At 45.2% G+C, this 16,195-nt stretch overlaps 1 protein-coding gene across 12 annotated transcripts in view; it reads right to left on the bottom strand.

The window, feature by feature from the left end:
• robo2 (roundabout, axon guidance receptor, homolog 2 (Drosophila)) overlaps positions 1 to 16,195 on the bottom strand; it is a 362,580-nt gene that overhangs the window by 303,246 nt on the left and 43,139 nt on the right. The window contains exon 1 of one of the 12 annotated variants that reach the window (XM_031573315.2): positions 897 to 1,349. The exons of the other annotated variants lie outside the window; for them this stretch is intronic. Within the exon in view, the coding sequence (XP_031429175.1) occupies positions 897 to 1,017 (121 nt within the window). The 5' untranslated portion in view covers positions 1,018 to 1,349. Of the gene's footprint in view, positions 1 to 896; positions 1,350 to 16,195 lie in introns of those variants that run through there. 12 annotated transcript variants of the gene reach the window in all.

The raw sequence follows: 16,195 nt of genomic DNA, 5'->3' as shown, positions 1-16,195 counted from the left end.
CGAGCCGGGGCTGTGAAGATTAGAGGCTCCTTTAATCCAACAAAGGGGATTAAACACACGGCGAGGGAAGAGAGAGAGTCAGAGGGGCTCCTGCCATGAAGCACACATGAATTATTAACACCTCCGTCTCTCCTCTCTGTCAGCCCACTGATCTAGGGTCTTTAACTGCAAACCCCAATCCACCAAACCACCCCCCCCCCCCCCCCCCCCCCCAAAAAAAACCACAGCGCTGTCACACAGACATGTCACGAGACAGGGGGTCTGGTGAGAAACACACACACACACACACACAGTCACACACCCTGGGGCCAGGATGGGACACATCTTGCTTCACACAAGTACCAGGTGTTTTGAGAGATGACAGAGAACCTCACCTTTCACACAGTTTAGATACTTGTGATAAAAGTCACCAAGTCCCTCTGCTGACAGCACAGCCAACTGTGACCTCACCATATGGGACAGCTTCATTCCCAGGGACACAACCGGTGAATGACAGCTGAATAAAAAATGCCTTAGTTCAAGTCTTCGGATCGGCTGATGATATCCAACACTAACATGAAGAAACCTCACACATGAGAAAAAACATTTCCAAAGTTCATTCAACACGACAGACTCAGCCTCAACTTCAATCAAGGTGCGGCGCGGAAGGATCAGGTGAGCTCAGCTTGGATCACAACATGGCCATACACTCACCCAGCTTCAGTCTGATGCCCAGGTATCTAACACACCCCACACACAGCAACAAAACATCAAGCAGCTTTTAAATGGTCAGTCAGCAAAGACACAACCACCTCTGACAACCATGAAGTCAACTCAAAGCAGATAATAAACAGTTTAACCCCAGGTACCCCCCCCCCCCCCACCCACCCACCCACTTTCCCCTTCCCATCACTCACCCCCCTTGTTCCATCGGCCTTTATTCCTTCCCTGGAGCGAGGGCTCGGGACCCCCACACAGCAGCAGGCAAAACAAAACTAACTCAAACTGAGAGAAAAATCCAGGATTCGCCCGCGACATCGTCTCCAGGAGTTTTTCAAGAGTCAGTAGCTGGCTTTCACATGGCCATACGTGCGTGAGTGTGAGTGTGTGTGCGCGCGTGCGAGCGCGGCGTGTGTGCGTGTGAGCGCAGGCTGCGCTGGGAGCTCCACCACGCGTGGGCTTGGGCTGGCATCGGTTACGGTCGAGTCGCACAGTCAGACGCCGCCAGTCCCAGGCTCCGCCATCCCGCTGCTGCTGCCACCGCTGCCGCTGCTGCTACTACTGCTGCTGCTGACACGGAGCAGACTCAGAGGAGACTCATCTCATCTCATCACCCTCTCTCTCTCTCTCTCTCTCGTTCTGTCCTTCTCTTCCTCTCTCGAACTTGTGCTCACTCTCTCGCTCTCTCTCTCTCTCTCTCTCTCTCTCTCTCTCTCCCTCCCTTGTGCTGCTGAAGCTTCAGCCTCGCCAGAGCGCAGGGGAGGCAGACGGAGTAGAGACGCAGCGTGCCACTCTCTCCTCTTGCTCTCTCTCCTCTGCTCCCTTCTCTCACTCACTAACTCTCCCGTTTCTCTCACTCACCAACTCTCCCGCTCTCTCGCATGCACACAGCCCCCGACACACACACACATACACATAAGCACACACACACCAACACACGCTATTCTGTCACACACGCCGCTGCTTCTGCTGCTGTTGCTGCTGTTGCTACTGAATTATTTCCCTTCACTCCTCACTCCAGCTTTATGAGGGAATTTTATCTTCTCACTGGCACACTCTTTTTTTCCTGCTCCGAGTTGAGCTGCCAGCCAGGAGACGAGAGGAGAAAAGAGAAGGAGAGAGGAGGAGAGGAGAGGAGAGGAGAGGAGAGGAGAGAAGGGATGAAGAGGGAGAACCTACTCTGGGGATGCAGGAAGGTAGAGTTTACAGGGGGGGGGGGTGTCTGGGAGCTTGAAATAACACATAAACAAACACCCGGTTAGAGAGCACACGTGCGACAGACAGAGAAGAACGGAAGAGAGACAGAGAGAAAGAAAGAAAGAAAGAAAGAGAGAGAGAGAGATGTGGATGGGCAAATAGAGTGCAGAGCGGAGAGACTTTTCTATTAAAAGCCAGCCCTCCATGCACAGACGCTCTTTAAAGAGTAATAAGGCTTTCGGCCACCACTCACAGCAGCTGCACTACTGGGTAAGGAGGCATAGAAGAGGGAGTGGAGGAGAAGGAGCAGAGAGGAGAGAGAGATAGAGATACTGAGAAGATAGTGTGTGAGTGAGAGAGGGAGCGTGTGTGTGTGTGTATGTGTGTGTGTGTGTGTGTGTGTGTGTGTGTGTGTGTGTGTGTGTGTGTGTGTGTGTGTGTGTGTGTGTGTGTGTGTGTGTGTGTGTGTGTCAGAGGGAGGGGTTTCGAGAGGAGATGCAGACCCACGGAGAGAGCACACCTGCTCTGCACTGCCCGCATGTTGCTGGCCAAAGTGCAGCGTTTCTCCGAGAGGGTTCTGGAGTGCTTCATTGGCAGTGAGAAACTGCAGGGCTTCCTCTGGGGCTCCAAGCCTCCAGCTGTCGTAACCCCACAGCCCTGCCCTATATGAGGAAAGTGCTCACCTAGGTAACTGTTAACTCTTCACTTCCCATAGTTCTCTACCACATGAGCCCGTGGCCGCTTACATAAATGCCCATGTATATTTAACAGGGTTTGTTGCATTTTTTATGTGCCCCCCCTACGCAAGCAGAGCCCAGGATATTTTTATCCTTTACTCCATTGGGTTTTTGACTGTACAAACTTGGAAGCAAAACATGCTTGTTTTTGTTTCTTCTCTTGACTTATAAAGTCTATTTGGATAGCCAAAATAACCATGCATGTTCTGTATTGTAAATGTTTTTCTAAATACAGTATATACAGTTTACTCTAGCCTATGTGGATAATCAATATAAATATAATATGGATTGTGATATTTAAAATTGACAAACAAAATGAGATTACTGATTAACCCTTCACCTGCCTTAACCATCCACCCCAATATTTTGAAGAAAGGCAAGATGGTCCATTTCCACCTCAACATACTGATGAGTATTATTGTGACTTCATTAGATCAATTAATTCCATCCTCTACGTCCCCCCTTCTTCTCTCTCTCTTCTGTCCCTCTCTTCCCCCACAAGACCCCCTCCCTCTCTCTCAAACACACACATGCACACAGTATGTCTCTATACACAATCTGCTTTCAATACTTTAATTATAGCCTCAGACGGAATCACTGATTACGTCCATAATTTTTCTACACAACCCAATTAATATCCTGAATCCATGTCTAATCTTCATATCCAAGCCCCCGCCCCCATCCATACAGCACCTTCCACTTCCTGTGTCCCTCTCACTGTGCCTACAGGCTCACAGCACTCCATAATTATGGCTTCAGAACAAAAGTGATTCACTCAGCGATTTAAAGAGCAACTGTTTATGGAGTGCAATGTGCAGTAGATGAGAAATACAGAGAAAATGCAGCCCATACAAAATGCATTTACATTGCTCTGGAGAAATAAACAAAAACATGTTTCAGTTGTCGCCCTTGTAATTCTAAAAATATTCTAGTGTATCATTTCACACATGTGTAAATCTAACGTTCTGAAAATAGCAAATACAACTATACAAATGGAAATCGTTACAGCATCGATGTGCTGTCAGGACAAGCAAGCAAAACATTGAATGCTTAGTAAATGCGGAATTTACTGTAATTTCCAGACTATTAACCGCGGATTATACATTGATTTTGTACAAAATTCTGCAGCCCTGCGGTTAATACTCGGGTGCAGTCTATACATGGGTATGCATTTTTTCACCTAGAAATTAGTTACGTAACTCTGCCAGGTAGAATGGGACTCTCTTTAACATACGAATCCAATTAAAACATGCAAAATCTCATGCCAGTTAACCTATACTTTCAATTTCTATCTTAGGGAACCATGTTAACAGTTGGTAATTGCTAGCATGTGTAATATGAACTTATTTTAATATGAAGTAAATATGAACTCATTTTAATATGAAGCTGCACAGGCACCCAGAGGATTACTACCTATCGTAGTTTTTCAACTATCCTAGCTATGTTGTGCTTAGGGAACCACCTTCACAGTTGGCAGCATGTAGCGTGTGTTCATATGAACTCATGCTAATATGAAATCATGTTAAAAGCTGCACAGGCACCCGGAGGGTTTCTACTTTTTCTTGTTATAATTTTGAGGAGACTGAAACATCAGCCAACTAGCTATCATGTCATGCAAATGGAACTCTGACACTGAAACTGTTTAAGATAATTGAAAAGTTTACTTTAGCTTTAGCTAGCATAGCAACTTGGCAAACATTGCAACCAAGTAACACTCTTTGCTGCATAACCTAAAGAAAAGTTTAATTTCTCAAAACCAGCTCACCAATAAAAGGCGGTCTTGGGTTCAGAGTGATCAGAACCACTTGTAGATCATGTTAAATGGCTTCACAAAGACATTAAACAATCCTGAGAGAATGCGACATCAGTGGAGCGAGGGTTCACTTTGATATCAATGTAGTGAATGAAGGTAGGAACCCGAGGGTGTAGCATTTTAGCTTGAAGTGCCCATCCCATACAATTTTTAAATGTTAAGTAGAGTTCACACCACAACTACATGTCATTTAGTTTTACATGAGAGGATGATAGAACAATGAATAAACTGTGGTTAATACATGGGCTTGTTTGATAAAATAAAATAAAATAAAATATGGTAATACAGTTTATATATGGTGCGGTTTATAGTCAGGAAAATTCGGTAACAACAAATGTTTTCAAAGCAGTGAATCTCTCTGTAAATGTGTCAGTATAATCTCTTATACGCAATCTTATATTGTCTGTTTGAATTCATTTTTCCAATTACTGCCCCCCTGTGGCTGTTTTGACTCGTTTCGATCCGCATCCTCACAGTAATGTCTGGAGTAACCAGCTAGCTTCACATTCAGTGTTTGCATCTGCATGACAGCTTGGGTCCCATTGACAAAGTAGGGGCTTGCCACCTGTACATGCACACTGCAAATCATCAGAGTGACATCTGAACTTCGGTAGTAGACTAGCTACAGCTAGGCAGCATAGCAAAAAATCTGTACTCAACCCTGCTTATGATATTGCCCACACTAAACACATGCACACACTAAATCTGAAAAATGACTTTACCAGTCCTTTAATCTGATGAAAGAACAGGTGCTGGGCTGTAAAATACACTTTTACACACACAGTATGTGTTCATATGTGTGGCATTTTGAACTATCTGTGTAAGTGTGTATGTCTGTGAGTATGCACACATACTGCACGTGGATGTGTGTATAACCCAGTAATGCATACATACTGCACACATGTGTATACACGATAAGAGCAATACCACTGGCTCTGTGTCCCAGCCTGCGAGCGAGCTGAGGCTGCTGGTGTGTGTCCGGTGGCCGTGAGGCAGATGGCTGTGTTTATGCAGAGCAGCAGACGAATGGGCGGCTCACCACACCGCGCCGCAGTGACACCGCCATCACCGCCGTCTACCCCGCTGCCACAGGGCTAGGGCTCCACATCAGCAGCCCTTGACACGGCCCAGCGACTCCCACTGACACATCAGCGATAACACACAGACAGTGGCCCCCACTAATGATGGTTGGTCGGGTTGCTGCAGTGACACGCCATTGGCCTGCCAGACAGATAGAGAGAGTCAAAGTCCCTTTGCAAAATGCTTTGGATTTAACGGCGTAATCTTCAGCAGTGATTGTCTGATAATTGAACTTGTCATTTGCATAAGCAGCCAATCATTACCACAATGGAGGCCTCGGCAGCAGAGCAATTAACAGTTTCTAATGGGTCGAAAGAAATATGCCGTTAAACCCCTCCAAAAAAAGACGAGTAAAGAGCTTTGAAGAAAAAACGATTTTTACACAAGATTCTCTTTTTTTTTTTTTGCTGGGCAAAATAGCTAGGAAAGTCTGGAGAGGAGGCATGCCCTGTGTTGAATGAGTACAAATACAGGAATCTGGCAGGGCAGAGCAGAGCAGTGGCACAGGGCTTAGCATCCTTGTTGTCTTTGTCTATAGTCCCTCTGAGCCCATTATGCTAACTGTTTGCAGATGTGTCGGCAGCGAAATACATTTTCCCTTCTTTATTGCCACACTCGCAAATTAAGGTGGGAGAGGGGGAGAAGATGTGGCTTGTTGTGTGTCTGTGTGTGTGTGTGTGTGTGTGTGTGTGTGCGCGTGTGTATGTGTGAGAGAGAGAGTGTCAGCTTATGGTCTGTGTGCATGGAGCTGAGCTGAGTCCGGCAGGGGGTGGGCACCACTAGCTGTCTCTCTCTAGCATCCCTCTCTCTATATATCTGTGTTTTCACTTTTCCTCCTCCTCTCTCTCTCTCTCTCACTCTCTCTCGCCCCAGCCAGAGAGGGAGAAGGGGAGGTCCCAGATCCATGCTGAGGAGCCTGTCGGCTTATCACCCCCAGACAACAACCCGCGGGATAAACGTGGCTGAGCGCGAGAGAGGGGAGCAGCCCCAGCTGTGGAGGGGTGCAGGACAGTGATAAGCAGGGAGGCTTCCATGGGGCAAGAAGAGTGAGAGCGACACAGGGCTGAAAAGAGAGAGAGAGAGCGGGAGAGAGGGATGAGATGAGAGGGGGGAGGATTGGAGGCCTCAGGCTGAGGAACTCAAGCCAGCAGTGATGCTTGTTCCAGCTCTCTCTCTCTCTCTCCCAACCCCCCCCCCCCACCCACCCACTCCTCTCTCCCTCGCTCTCCCCTTCAGTTAAAACTCTTCAGAAATGTACACAGGCATTCAGCAGCAGCGGCAGATGAAGGTTACTGTACAGCTCTGTGTGTGTGTGTGTGTGTGTGTGTGTGTGTGTGTGTGTGTGTTTATGTAAGTGTACACAAAAAAGAATTGTGAAATCAGAGAAAAGAAGAGAAAGTAAAAATGGCAAATAAAAGCTGAGAGTGTGAGAGACAGAATGAATGAGTAGGAGAGGGTGAGTGGGAGAGAAAAGGAAAGAATGAGTGACAGAGAGAGAGAGAGAGAATAAACTAGTGTGAGAGAGAATGAGCAAGAGAGAGTGAGAGGATGAGAGCGAGAGAGAGAGAGAGAGAATGAGCGAGAGAGTGTGAGAGGATGAGAGCGTGAGAGAGAGAGAAAGAATGAGTGAGCAAGAGAGAAACGCCCTCTGTCATCTTTCTGCCACAGTGGCTGTGAAGCAGCCATTGAAAGCACACCATGAAATGTGCTTTTTTCACAGGAAGTGGCGAAGCGCGCGCCACCAATTGATCCCCTGATGGATATCTGGCGCTTTGTGTTGCCCACTTTTCCTCTGCGCAGCTGTCTGCCCAGATACTGGATAATCTACTCCCTTTCTCCCCGCATTCCTAATCCAAATATCTATCCTCATCCACTCCTCCCATTTGAGGCCTTCACAGGACATGGGCGACGGTTCAAAAACAAACAAAAAAAATCCTGATCAGACTGGAGTGTGTTTGGGCTGTTTGTCTTCTTGGAAAATGACTGTAGGGAGGCTCTGAAATGACAACTCTCCATGGTAGCATTGCTACCATCTGGCCGGTGATGAACATTCCAATTAGAATTTGCCGGCAACGAGACCTCAGCGACTTCACATGAACACAGTAACAACTGCTGATACATCCTCTTGCTATTGGCTCTTTGCATTGCTGTGTATGAATCTCAATACTACCAGTACACTTTTTTCTGTAAAGCACAAGTTTGCACACAATTATCTAGACAGAAAATGCTGCATTCAAATATATTTTACAAGTAAACACGCTCTGTGGTTTCCCATCAACTCACTTTTATGCATCCGCATTCAAATGCACTCAATATGGACAGTAGAACGCCCACAGTTGCGGGTCAATAAGCTCTGGGCTACAACGCGCTGACAGCCGGAGAGTCCATAAGCATTTCAATTAAGTGACAGCGCGACCGAGTCAGTCCTGGCGGTGACAACTCAGCCTTCCCAGCCACTACAAAGCAATTCTTCCGCCTGTGAACACATCGATGGTAAAGTCCTTTTTTCCCAGACTAGTGGCTATTTTCCTCTACACCATGTGCTTATATATCTTATGTATGTATAGATATTTATATAGCCTTATATATATATATAAATAAAAAATGATATAGCCTTACATTGGAGAGTAAACACAGCTACAGGAGCGGAGTGTGTATGGGATGTGGCATCACAGGTTTGGAGAGAGAGCTCCCCTGAGGGTAGTATGGAGGGCTGATAGTCAAAACACCTGAAGTGCTCCAGTTCACCTCACTCAAACAGTGGTAGCTTCAGTGATGTGACATTGTTAGGAGAGCCACATGACGGCATTGGCTATGTTATAAAGATGTGTGGGAGTGTGTGTGTGTGTGTGTGTGTGTGTGTGTGTGTGTGTGTGTGTGTGTGTGTGCGCATAGGGGTCTGAGTGAGTGTGCTTGTGTGTATATGTGTGTGTGGGTGGGTGTGTGCATGTCATGAAAGCTCTGGCATATCTGACAGCGGTAGGTCTGGCAATGTTGCTGCAGCAATTCCACATTAATAAGACATCAATTCTGCAGTCAAACATAAAATATAGATCAGTGCACTTGGGGCTGCCAATGTGACAACACTCAGTATATACAACACAGTGGAGACCTTGAGCAACTGTTCACAGGAAAAAATATGACATCGGACATCAGTTCAGCAAGCTGAAGAATATTTGCAGGCAATTCTAAACAAAAACAAAGATTCACAAATTGCCAATAATTTATAACATTTTGGAATATACATGCAGAGTACCATAAGTAATGCAGTTAAATTAAAGGTAAACCTAACATCTTCCATATTGTATGTCAGTCAAGACTGACTGATGTCAGTACAGCTGGTAAAGAAAGGTCAATTTTAGTTATGTGTCAGCCAAAACCTCCAGGCAGTAAAATTTGATTTACTACTAAATGCTTTACTTTCCGATGCATTGCATTTACTATACTTAAACATAAACCTTTCTTTCCTTACCATTAAAAACCTTTGTAAACTGCAGAACTGGCTCACACGTTTTTTAAAACAAAACAAAAAAAAACACATCCTCCAGTCCTAAGAAATCCCATCTCCTTGTGCAACCACCAAAAAGTAGTCTCTTTTCACGCCCTTTACACCCAAGCACCCTACACTGTTATTACGTGCATAAAAACAGCAATTGAAGTCAATACTGTAGCATGTGTTAAAGGCACAATTACATCAGGAATACATCCTTTTACAATCTGTGCTCTGCGACGCCATTTATCCATGCACCAGGACTGGCAGCTAGTACACAGTGTGGACGGGGAAAGAGCGGAGTAATAAGAATCAGAATGAGTTAGTGATGGCTGTCATAAAATATGGCTGGGTGTTCTATTTACAACCTGTAATAAAACTGCCTCGCTGGCAATTTATGGCAAGAGCTCGCCCCCCGAGAGGCTAAACCCCTTTTTGCCAAGGGCACGTTAATAACCTCTGCAACACATCTGAATGTATTGGCAGATGGACATTTTGTCTAATAGAGCATTGCAAAACAGTGCACATGGGTACAGGGAGAGAGATGGGGGGCAAAAAAAGAGGAGGCAACAGTCTGGTAAGCTAGTCAAAAAGCATTGCTCGTTCACCCACGCCTTCTGTCCCTCCACCTGTCCGCTGTGTCTGTTTGCCCCCCACCCCCCCTCCACGCACGCACGCACGCACGCACGCACGCACGCACGCACGCACGCAGGCAGGCACAACCACTCCCTCCCCAACACACTCTGTCATCTCCGGTGTTGAGCGAGGGATATTAATGGGGTCACCGCGTTAAGTAATGGCAGCAAATGTGAGGTGAGTTATGGCATGAATAGTTCAGCCACACCAGGCCTCTGTCTGCCAGCGCTTCCCCTGAGTTATGATATTGGTTTCCGGGAGCCCACACTGACTTATGATGCAGATTAATGCTGGGTGACAGATTGAGTTTGGGACCGACGTGGAGACTTGGGACTTCTTTCAGAGCAAGTTATACCTCAGTGTACGTGACCTGCCTCACAACTTGGGAGTAATGTGCTGTTATTAGCATGGTGTTGCACATGTTTTTTGGTGTGTGTGTGTGTGTGTGTGACTGGGGAGTAACTGTCCAAAACCTGGTGAACAGACATTCAATTGTATCCATGTCGTGGGTAAAGTCTTGAGGATTAGTGAATTAGTGAATATCACTTGAAAGACTACCCACAGGTAGGGCTCACAGAGGAGGGTGGGAGAGTGACTGCTAGAGGCCAAGTGGACGGGCAGAACTCAGAAAACCAGCGAGTACTAGCAGAACACATGCTCATTTGACGACGCACCATTATACGTTAGGGAAATGTTTGTGTGCAGTCATCAGCAGCTTGCCGGTAATTGAAAGGCATTACAGAGACATCAACGGGGAGAATCGATTGATTGGCGGGGGGCGCGAGTGGATATATGTGTGTGTAGGTGCGGCGGGGGGATAGTGGGGGGGGAGGTCTCTCCTCTCCTCCTGAGCAGCCGGTTGTAATTAACAACGCCGTCTCCACGGCAGAGGTCGTGGGGCTCCTCAGCCCGAGAGCGGTTCACGGTGCTCCGTCTCGCAGACTCAATTAACGACCCCTGACTAACGCGTTTCTGCACTGTCCCGGCTCCCCACTCGTCTGCCTCCCTCTCTCTCTCTCTCTCTCTCCCCCGCGCTCTTTACAGAAAAACACACCGCAAACTCCATTACCGAGATGATGTTCCATCTGCGAGTAGCATTCCTAAATGACTGTATTGACAACGCATGGCAATATTGCTGTAGGAAAGAGCTGTTCCCCATTTAGCCAACCTCACTACAAGCAGAGCAGCGCTGTGTGAAGGCAGCGAAATTAGAATTTTTGTTAAAAACATTTAATACACATCGTGTTCAAAATGAGAACATTTGTACTTGTTCTTTCACCGATTCCTTCTAAAATAATGGAAGGGAAATAGTAAAACTGTCAACATACTTCTCCTGGAGCACAATGTAATCTATCACTTTAGCACATTCCACCACATTGATCAACATGATATGAGGTGCTGAAGGTAATAAATGGGATTCATGAGACATGGCTCACCTGTTGTCAATGTGCCACTAGAGATGCATCATTCTCCATGTTCTGCTTCAGGCCCTTCACCAGTCTGATTCCGCAGATATTAATGCCTGTACATACTCCGCAACCTATACAATCCCAATATTTTGATTTTATTTTAGCCTCATCTGTGAATTCTTGAATTCCCACAGATTGCTCTACAGGCGTAGGCTATGAATCCTAGCTGATCAGTCAGTGTATATACTTCCAGCTTGCACTCAACTCTTCATATTAGACAGTGAAGCTAGCAAACACATAGAAGCTATACACACTAGCAGTGAGGATAACTTGTAAATTAAAGATAATATGATTGTCAAAGGGTAACGTGTCGAGAGTCTTTTAGGGTAGGCACAAAAAGGCAGCAGGGAGACAAAAACTCTGGGGTTTGCAATCTATTTGCCCTCCACCAGGTGCACAAACAAAGAAGGAGAACAAATAAACAAAAAGACTGATAATATAAATTGAAACAAAAAGATATTTACAAAACAGCTGTATATGTACAGTCAGTAGCGCAGCTTAGGACAAATGTCCCTAAATACATACAGCACAATTGTAACAGCCTCACATTTCTGAGGATGTTTAAGAAGAGTACAGAGTAAGTCATGTTCTTACCAACAAGCTCTCACAAAAGAACAAACAAATGCAACGCCAACCAGGTAGCTGAACGCACCCCTAATTGGCTCTTGCCATTATAAAAGCCCACAGCACAGGTGTGATATCACTCTTCAGGAGGCGTTTTACTTTGTTTAAAGTTAAAATGGTACCAAAGGTAATTATATTACAGTCAGGCATTCAAAACAATGTCAACAAAAGATCCATTTCACATTCTCCATTTGAAACAATACAAATTGATTAATTGATTTCGCGAGGGCAAAACCATGTTCCTCGCGAACTTGCCCAAACAATATACTCGTCCCAAGACGGGAGCGCACACAGAAGACAAGAAAGACGTAATGGCGCAAGATACTCATGGCTCATTCAATATTTCAATTGTTCAATATTTCGTTTCAGGGTATGGACAGCAAGTCATTCTTTTACATATGCTGTATGCAAAGACAAATTAACAATTGTGCAATAAAACGGACAATTTCAACAATGGCAAATGAATGAGTGTGAGCGAAATGTTTGGCGCGGTTTCGGCAATATATGTGCACCCAGGTGCTTCCACACACAATATGCACACAAGTTAAACCAGTTTAGGGTGTGCAATAAGGGATATAGGAATCGTTGTTGGCGGTTAAAAATACGTTGCGTCCGCCATTAGGACGCGGTGAAGACGTGCCTATGAAACGCAGCATCATCATGATAAATTCAATTAGTTACTTCGTTATTCTTACACTACCTAAACAGCACCCATGAATTACATAGACCGCCACAAGTAAAGCACGTCCTGCAGAATATTTAAAGAGTAGATTTACCTTCACTTACACGCACACACAGCAAAAAAAAAGCAGGGGTCCTTCCAGGGTTGCCCACTTGACTGCCTAAGTAATAACGAAATCGAATGAAGCCATTTTCTTTTTTACTGTCTATGGTTGCATGTAACTGAAAATGCAATCACACGCTTAGGGTTAATACAATAGGTGGTAATACAATGGATGTAACAGTCGCAATGTAATCAACATGGGCCTACCATTAGCAACCTTGACCATTCACAAGTAGTTACTTGTTCACTTGTGATGTATGCACACTCTCCCAGAGTTTCCTCTGATGGCTCGCCAGCTTGGCACTAAACCTGTAAGCCTCTCAGCCACTATTAGTTCCCATCACGCTCTACAATCGCATCATCTTCTTCAGGGCACTCTCAGGTACTGTAGAAACCTCTCGAAGCATTATTGGCAGATGCCTGGCATGGAGGCCGCCAGGCTGCTCCAAGCACCGGGGACCCGACTCCTCAATAGCACTCCAGATCGCTGCAAATTGAATCGAGCATAATATGCCTGTCAATATGTAATTTACTGCCCAGCCACCAAAAAATGGTTCCCGGGGAATGAAGAAAGGAAAAGGCGCATGTGAGAAAGGAAGCACTCAGACTCAGTTTTTAATGAAATATTTTCCCTCCCTGTCTGTCAGTCAACCGCTCTCTGCCTCCAGAAAACTTTTTCCCCAGGACGTCTCATCACTTCATACGAAAGCGCAAATGACTGAAATGGACTTGGATGGGCCTTTAACTCAATAACTGTTCGTGCAGGGGAGTGTGCCTGTCTGCACTGCTTCAGCCACACCTTCACACACTTTAAAGAGGACCACTGGTTTGTATGTGTGGTCAGAGCTAAGAAAACAAGCCTTACTGTTCAAGCTGAAAAAGAGGATGGTTTTAAATGTATTCTAATAACTTCACAGGGCAAATTACAGGTCTGTAAGATGTGCTAAATAATGCAGCACATTAAGGTGTGCTTGCAGACTAAGGGCTGGCGTGCTGTATTGGAGCAGATGTTTTTCTGCATTTTAACTGGAGCCTTAAAAAGGAGTGTGCAATTGGCTTTGATTAAAGATAATGCTCTGCAGTGCTGGAGCAGTTTGCTGAGGTCTTGCATAACACGTTGTTATACAATGAGCTGGTTTATATCTCATAACAATTTGATCTGCTGTTAGATATTTAAAATTTTATAATAGATTCAGTTTACCACATTTGGTCCTTTACTTTTTAACTTGTTTTTGTATAGAGGGGGTTAGTGCGTGTCAGTTCTATGGATTGAGTTTCCTGTACATGTTTTTATGTTTTGTGAATATGTTTTTATCTCAGAAAGAGGTTCACAAATTCATTATGGCTTTACACTACTACTGACACATTTTACATTCAGGGGCATAAAGTATACCCCCACACGGACCCTGCCCCCACCTGTCAAACTAGTGTATGAAATGAAGTATCCTCAGTATGAAAGATCTTCAAATTCACCTGCTCTGTGCTGCAGGAAAGGGCATAGGCGTCATTCATGCTGGGGACATTTCGTCCACACCACTTTTTGCAATCACCGATTTCGGCCCCACAACTGAAAATAAAATCTCACTACTGTGACTCGAAAGCTTCTCAAACAAAGTTCTTTATCACCAGTTGAAAGCCATCTGAACTCGAAAACAGTTATCTTTGTTCAAATGCATTATGGTAGCTGTCCATCTAAAATGCACGCTTTCTATCGAATGGCAGAAACGTTATGTGGGTTTGAAATGTTCTAACAGAGTTTCTAAGTGTTGCTACCATCCCAATTTCCAGGCATCCATTATTTTTCCACGTAGAAGGTGGCAACCCTATGTGAAAGAGAGTTACTCCCTCTGGTGTGTACTTTGGGCTTTGTAACTTTCCAGACTGTTTACAAAAAATCTATATGACACCCTAATATAATGTACAAAAAAATCTATACAACACCCTAATATAATGTACAAAAAAATCTATATAACACCCTAATATAATGTATAACAGCCTACTATAATGCTAGTACTACAATGCTGCAACCCCTGGATTAGATTATCTGTCACTATAGTGTATCTTATAGTTTCAGGGAATGATGTTTTCTCACTGCAGAGGTCTGTATCCACTGTTCATGAATTGACAGAGATACATGGCACTTGTTTTTAACATGTTTTAACATTTACGTTTTAAAGCGCTACACAATCCCAGTAACCTATGAAATCTGGTGCATGTGTGATTGGGTTACGCTCACCGTAATAGCAGAGTAAGACAATGCCAGTGACCGGTAGGATCATGTAAAGTCTCACATATGTCCACAGCACTTTTCAAACCAATACGATCCCCAGGGGAAAAGGGGCACATTCAGGGTTAGCTGCTGGGGGGCGTCACGTGTTTTTCGTTACGCCACTGTATACATCCCATGTTTTCCTTTGTGGCCCTCTCATCCACACATAACAACTGAACCACAGGCGCGCACACACACACACACACACAGCTGCCTTGAGTGTGATCGTTGCTGGAACCACTGCCCCGAGGAGAAGGGAGTGAGCTTTAAATCTGCCTGGGGAGAGGAGCTGGTGGCAGATTCAGAGACAGCAGCCTCAAAGCACTTTTTGAAATTTCATCCGAATGACAAGTTTCCTCCACCTCTCAGCTCCAGTTGACAGGGGTGACAGGTCCCCGGCTTTTACGAGTCCAACTCGAGGTTTGCTGAAAGTCAGAGGAAAAGGAGGGGGAGACTCAAGAGGAAGCTGACTGCCTCCAACACTGTCTCCCTGATTTAAACCTGTTGGGTCAGCTTTTAATAAACTGTTCAGCTCCCCAAAATTGAGGATCCCTCCCGCTAATAAATATGGCTAGAAGCTAAACAAATTCATCTACTGGGAGAGATTAATTTTCCATTCGAATGAGGAGCACAGAACGGACAGGGTGCTTCTGTGAGGTGAGAAAAAAGTAGAGGACGCAAAAGTTTCATTTAAAGTTGCAAGCAGAAGACCGAGACTAAAGCAAGAACCGGCTGCAATGGCGCACCGGCCTAAGGGACTTTCAGAGTAATGCAGTAACAACAGCGAGGCAGGCGAAAGGTTAGCATGAAGTGCTCACCATCAGCATCTGTCATTCCACAGCCAATCTCCAAAACAAATCGCAGCTCACATACATCCACTGCCAGTCTGTAATGAACTACGACTTGCCTATTTGCCGGCACACATTAGTAATGCATTAAGATCCCATGCCGTGACCAACACACGCGGAGAGGAAAGTTCACATGTTTGATAAAATACACATCTAAACCCAAGGAACAGTGCCATACTGCAGTGCATCGACCGGCTGTGATTGATTCAACCAGGCAACTTTGACACAGATCAATTTTGTATTAAGAATTTATGTTATTAGGTCGTTTCAAGCAGCCGAGATACAGGGATCCATTTAGAAGCGCAATAATTGAAGTAAAACCTTAAGCAATGGAAAGGTGTATTTTATCCGCTGACAAATAGCAACTGAGAGAGGGGAACAGGGGATACTGGTTCCAGGTTGTTAACTGGCGAGAGAGAGAGAGAGAGAGAGAGAGAGAGAGAGAGAGAGAGAAAAAGAGGGAGAGAGAGAGGAGGGGAGGGGAGGGGAGGAGAGTGGACACATCCAGAGATACTTGGAGGCGGAGGTTAGTGCAGTTAAGATGATGAA

The sequence above is a fragment of the Clupea harengus genome, chromosome 9 (assembly GCF_900700415.2).
Source record: "Clupea harengus chromosome 9, Ch_v2.0.2, whole genome shotgun sequence".
Taxonomy (NCBI): domain Eukaryota; kingdom Metazoa; phylum Chordata; class Actinopteri; order Clupeiformes; family Clupeidae; genus Clupea; species Clupea harengus.
This window is presented reverse-complemented; position numbering and strand designations above follow the sequence as displayed.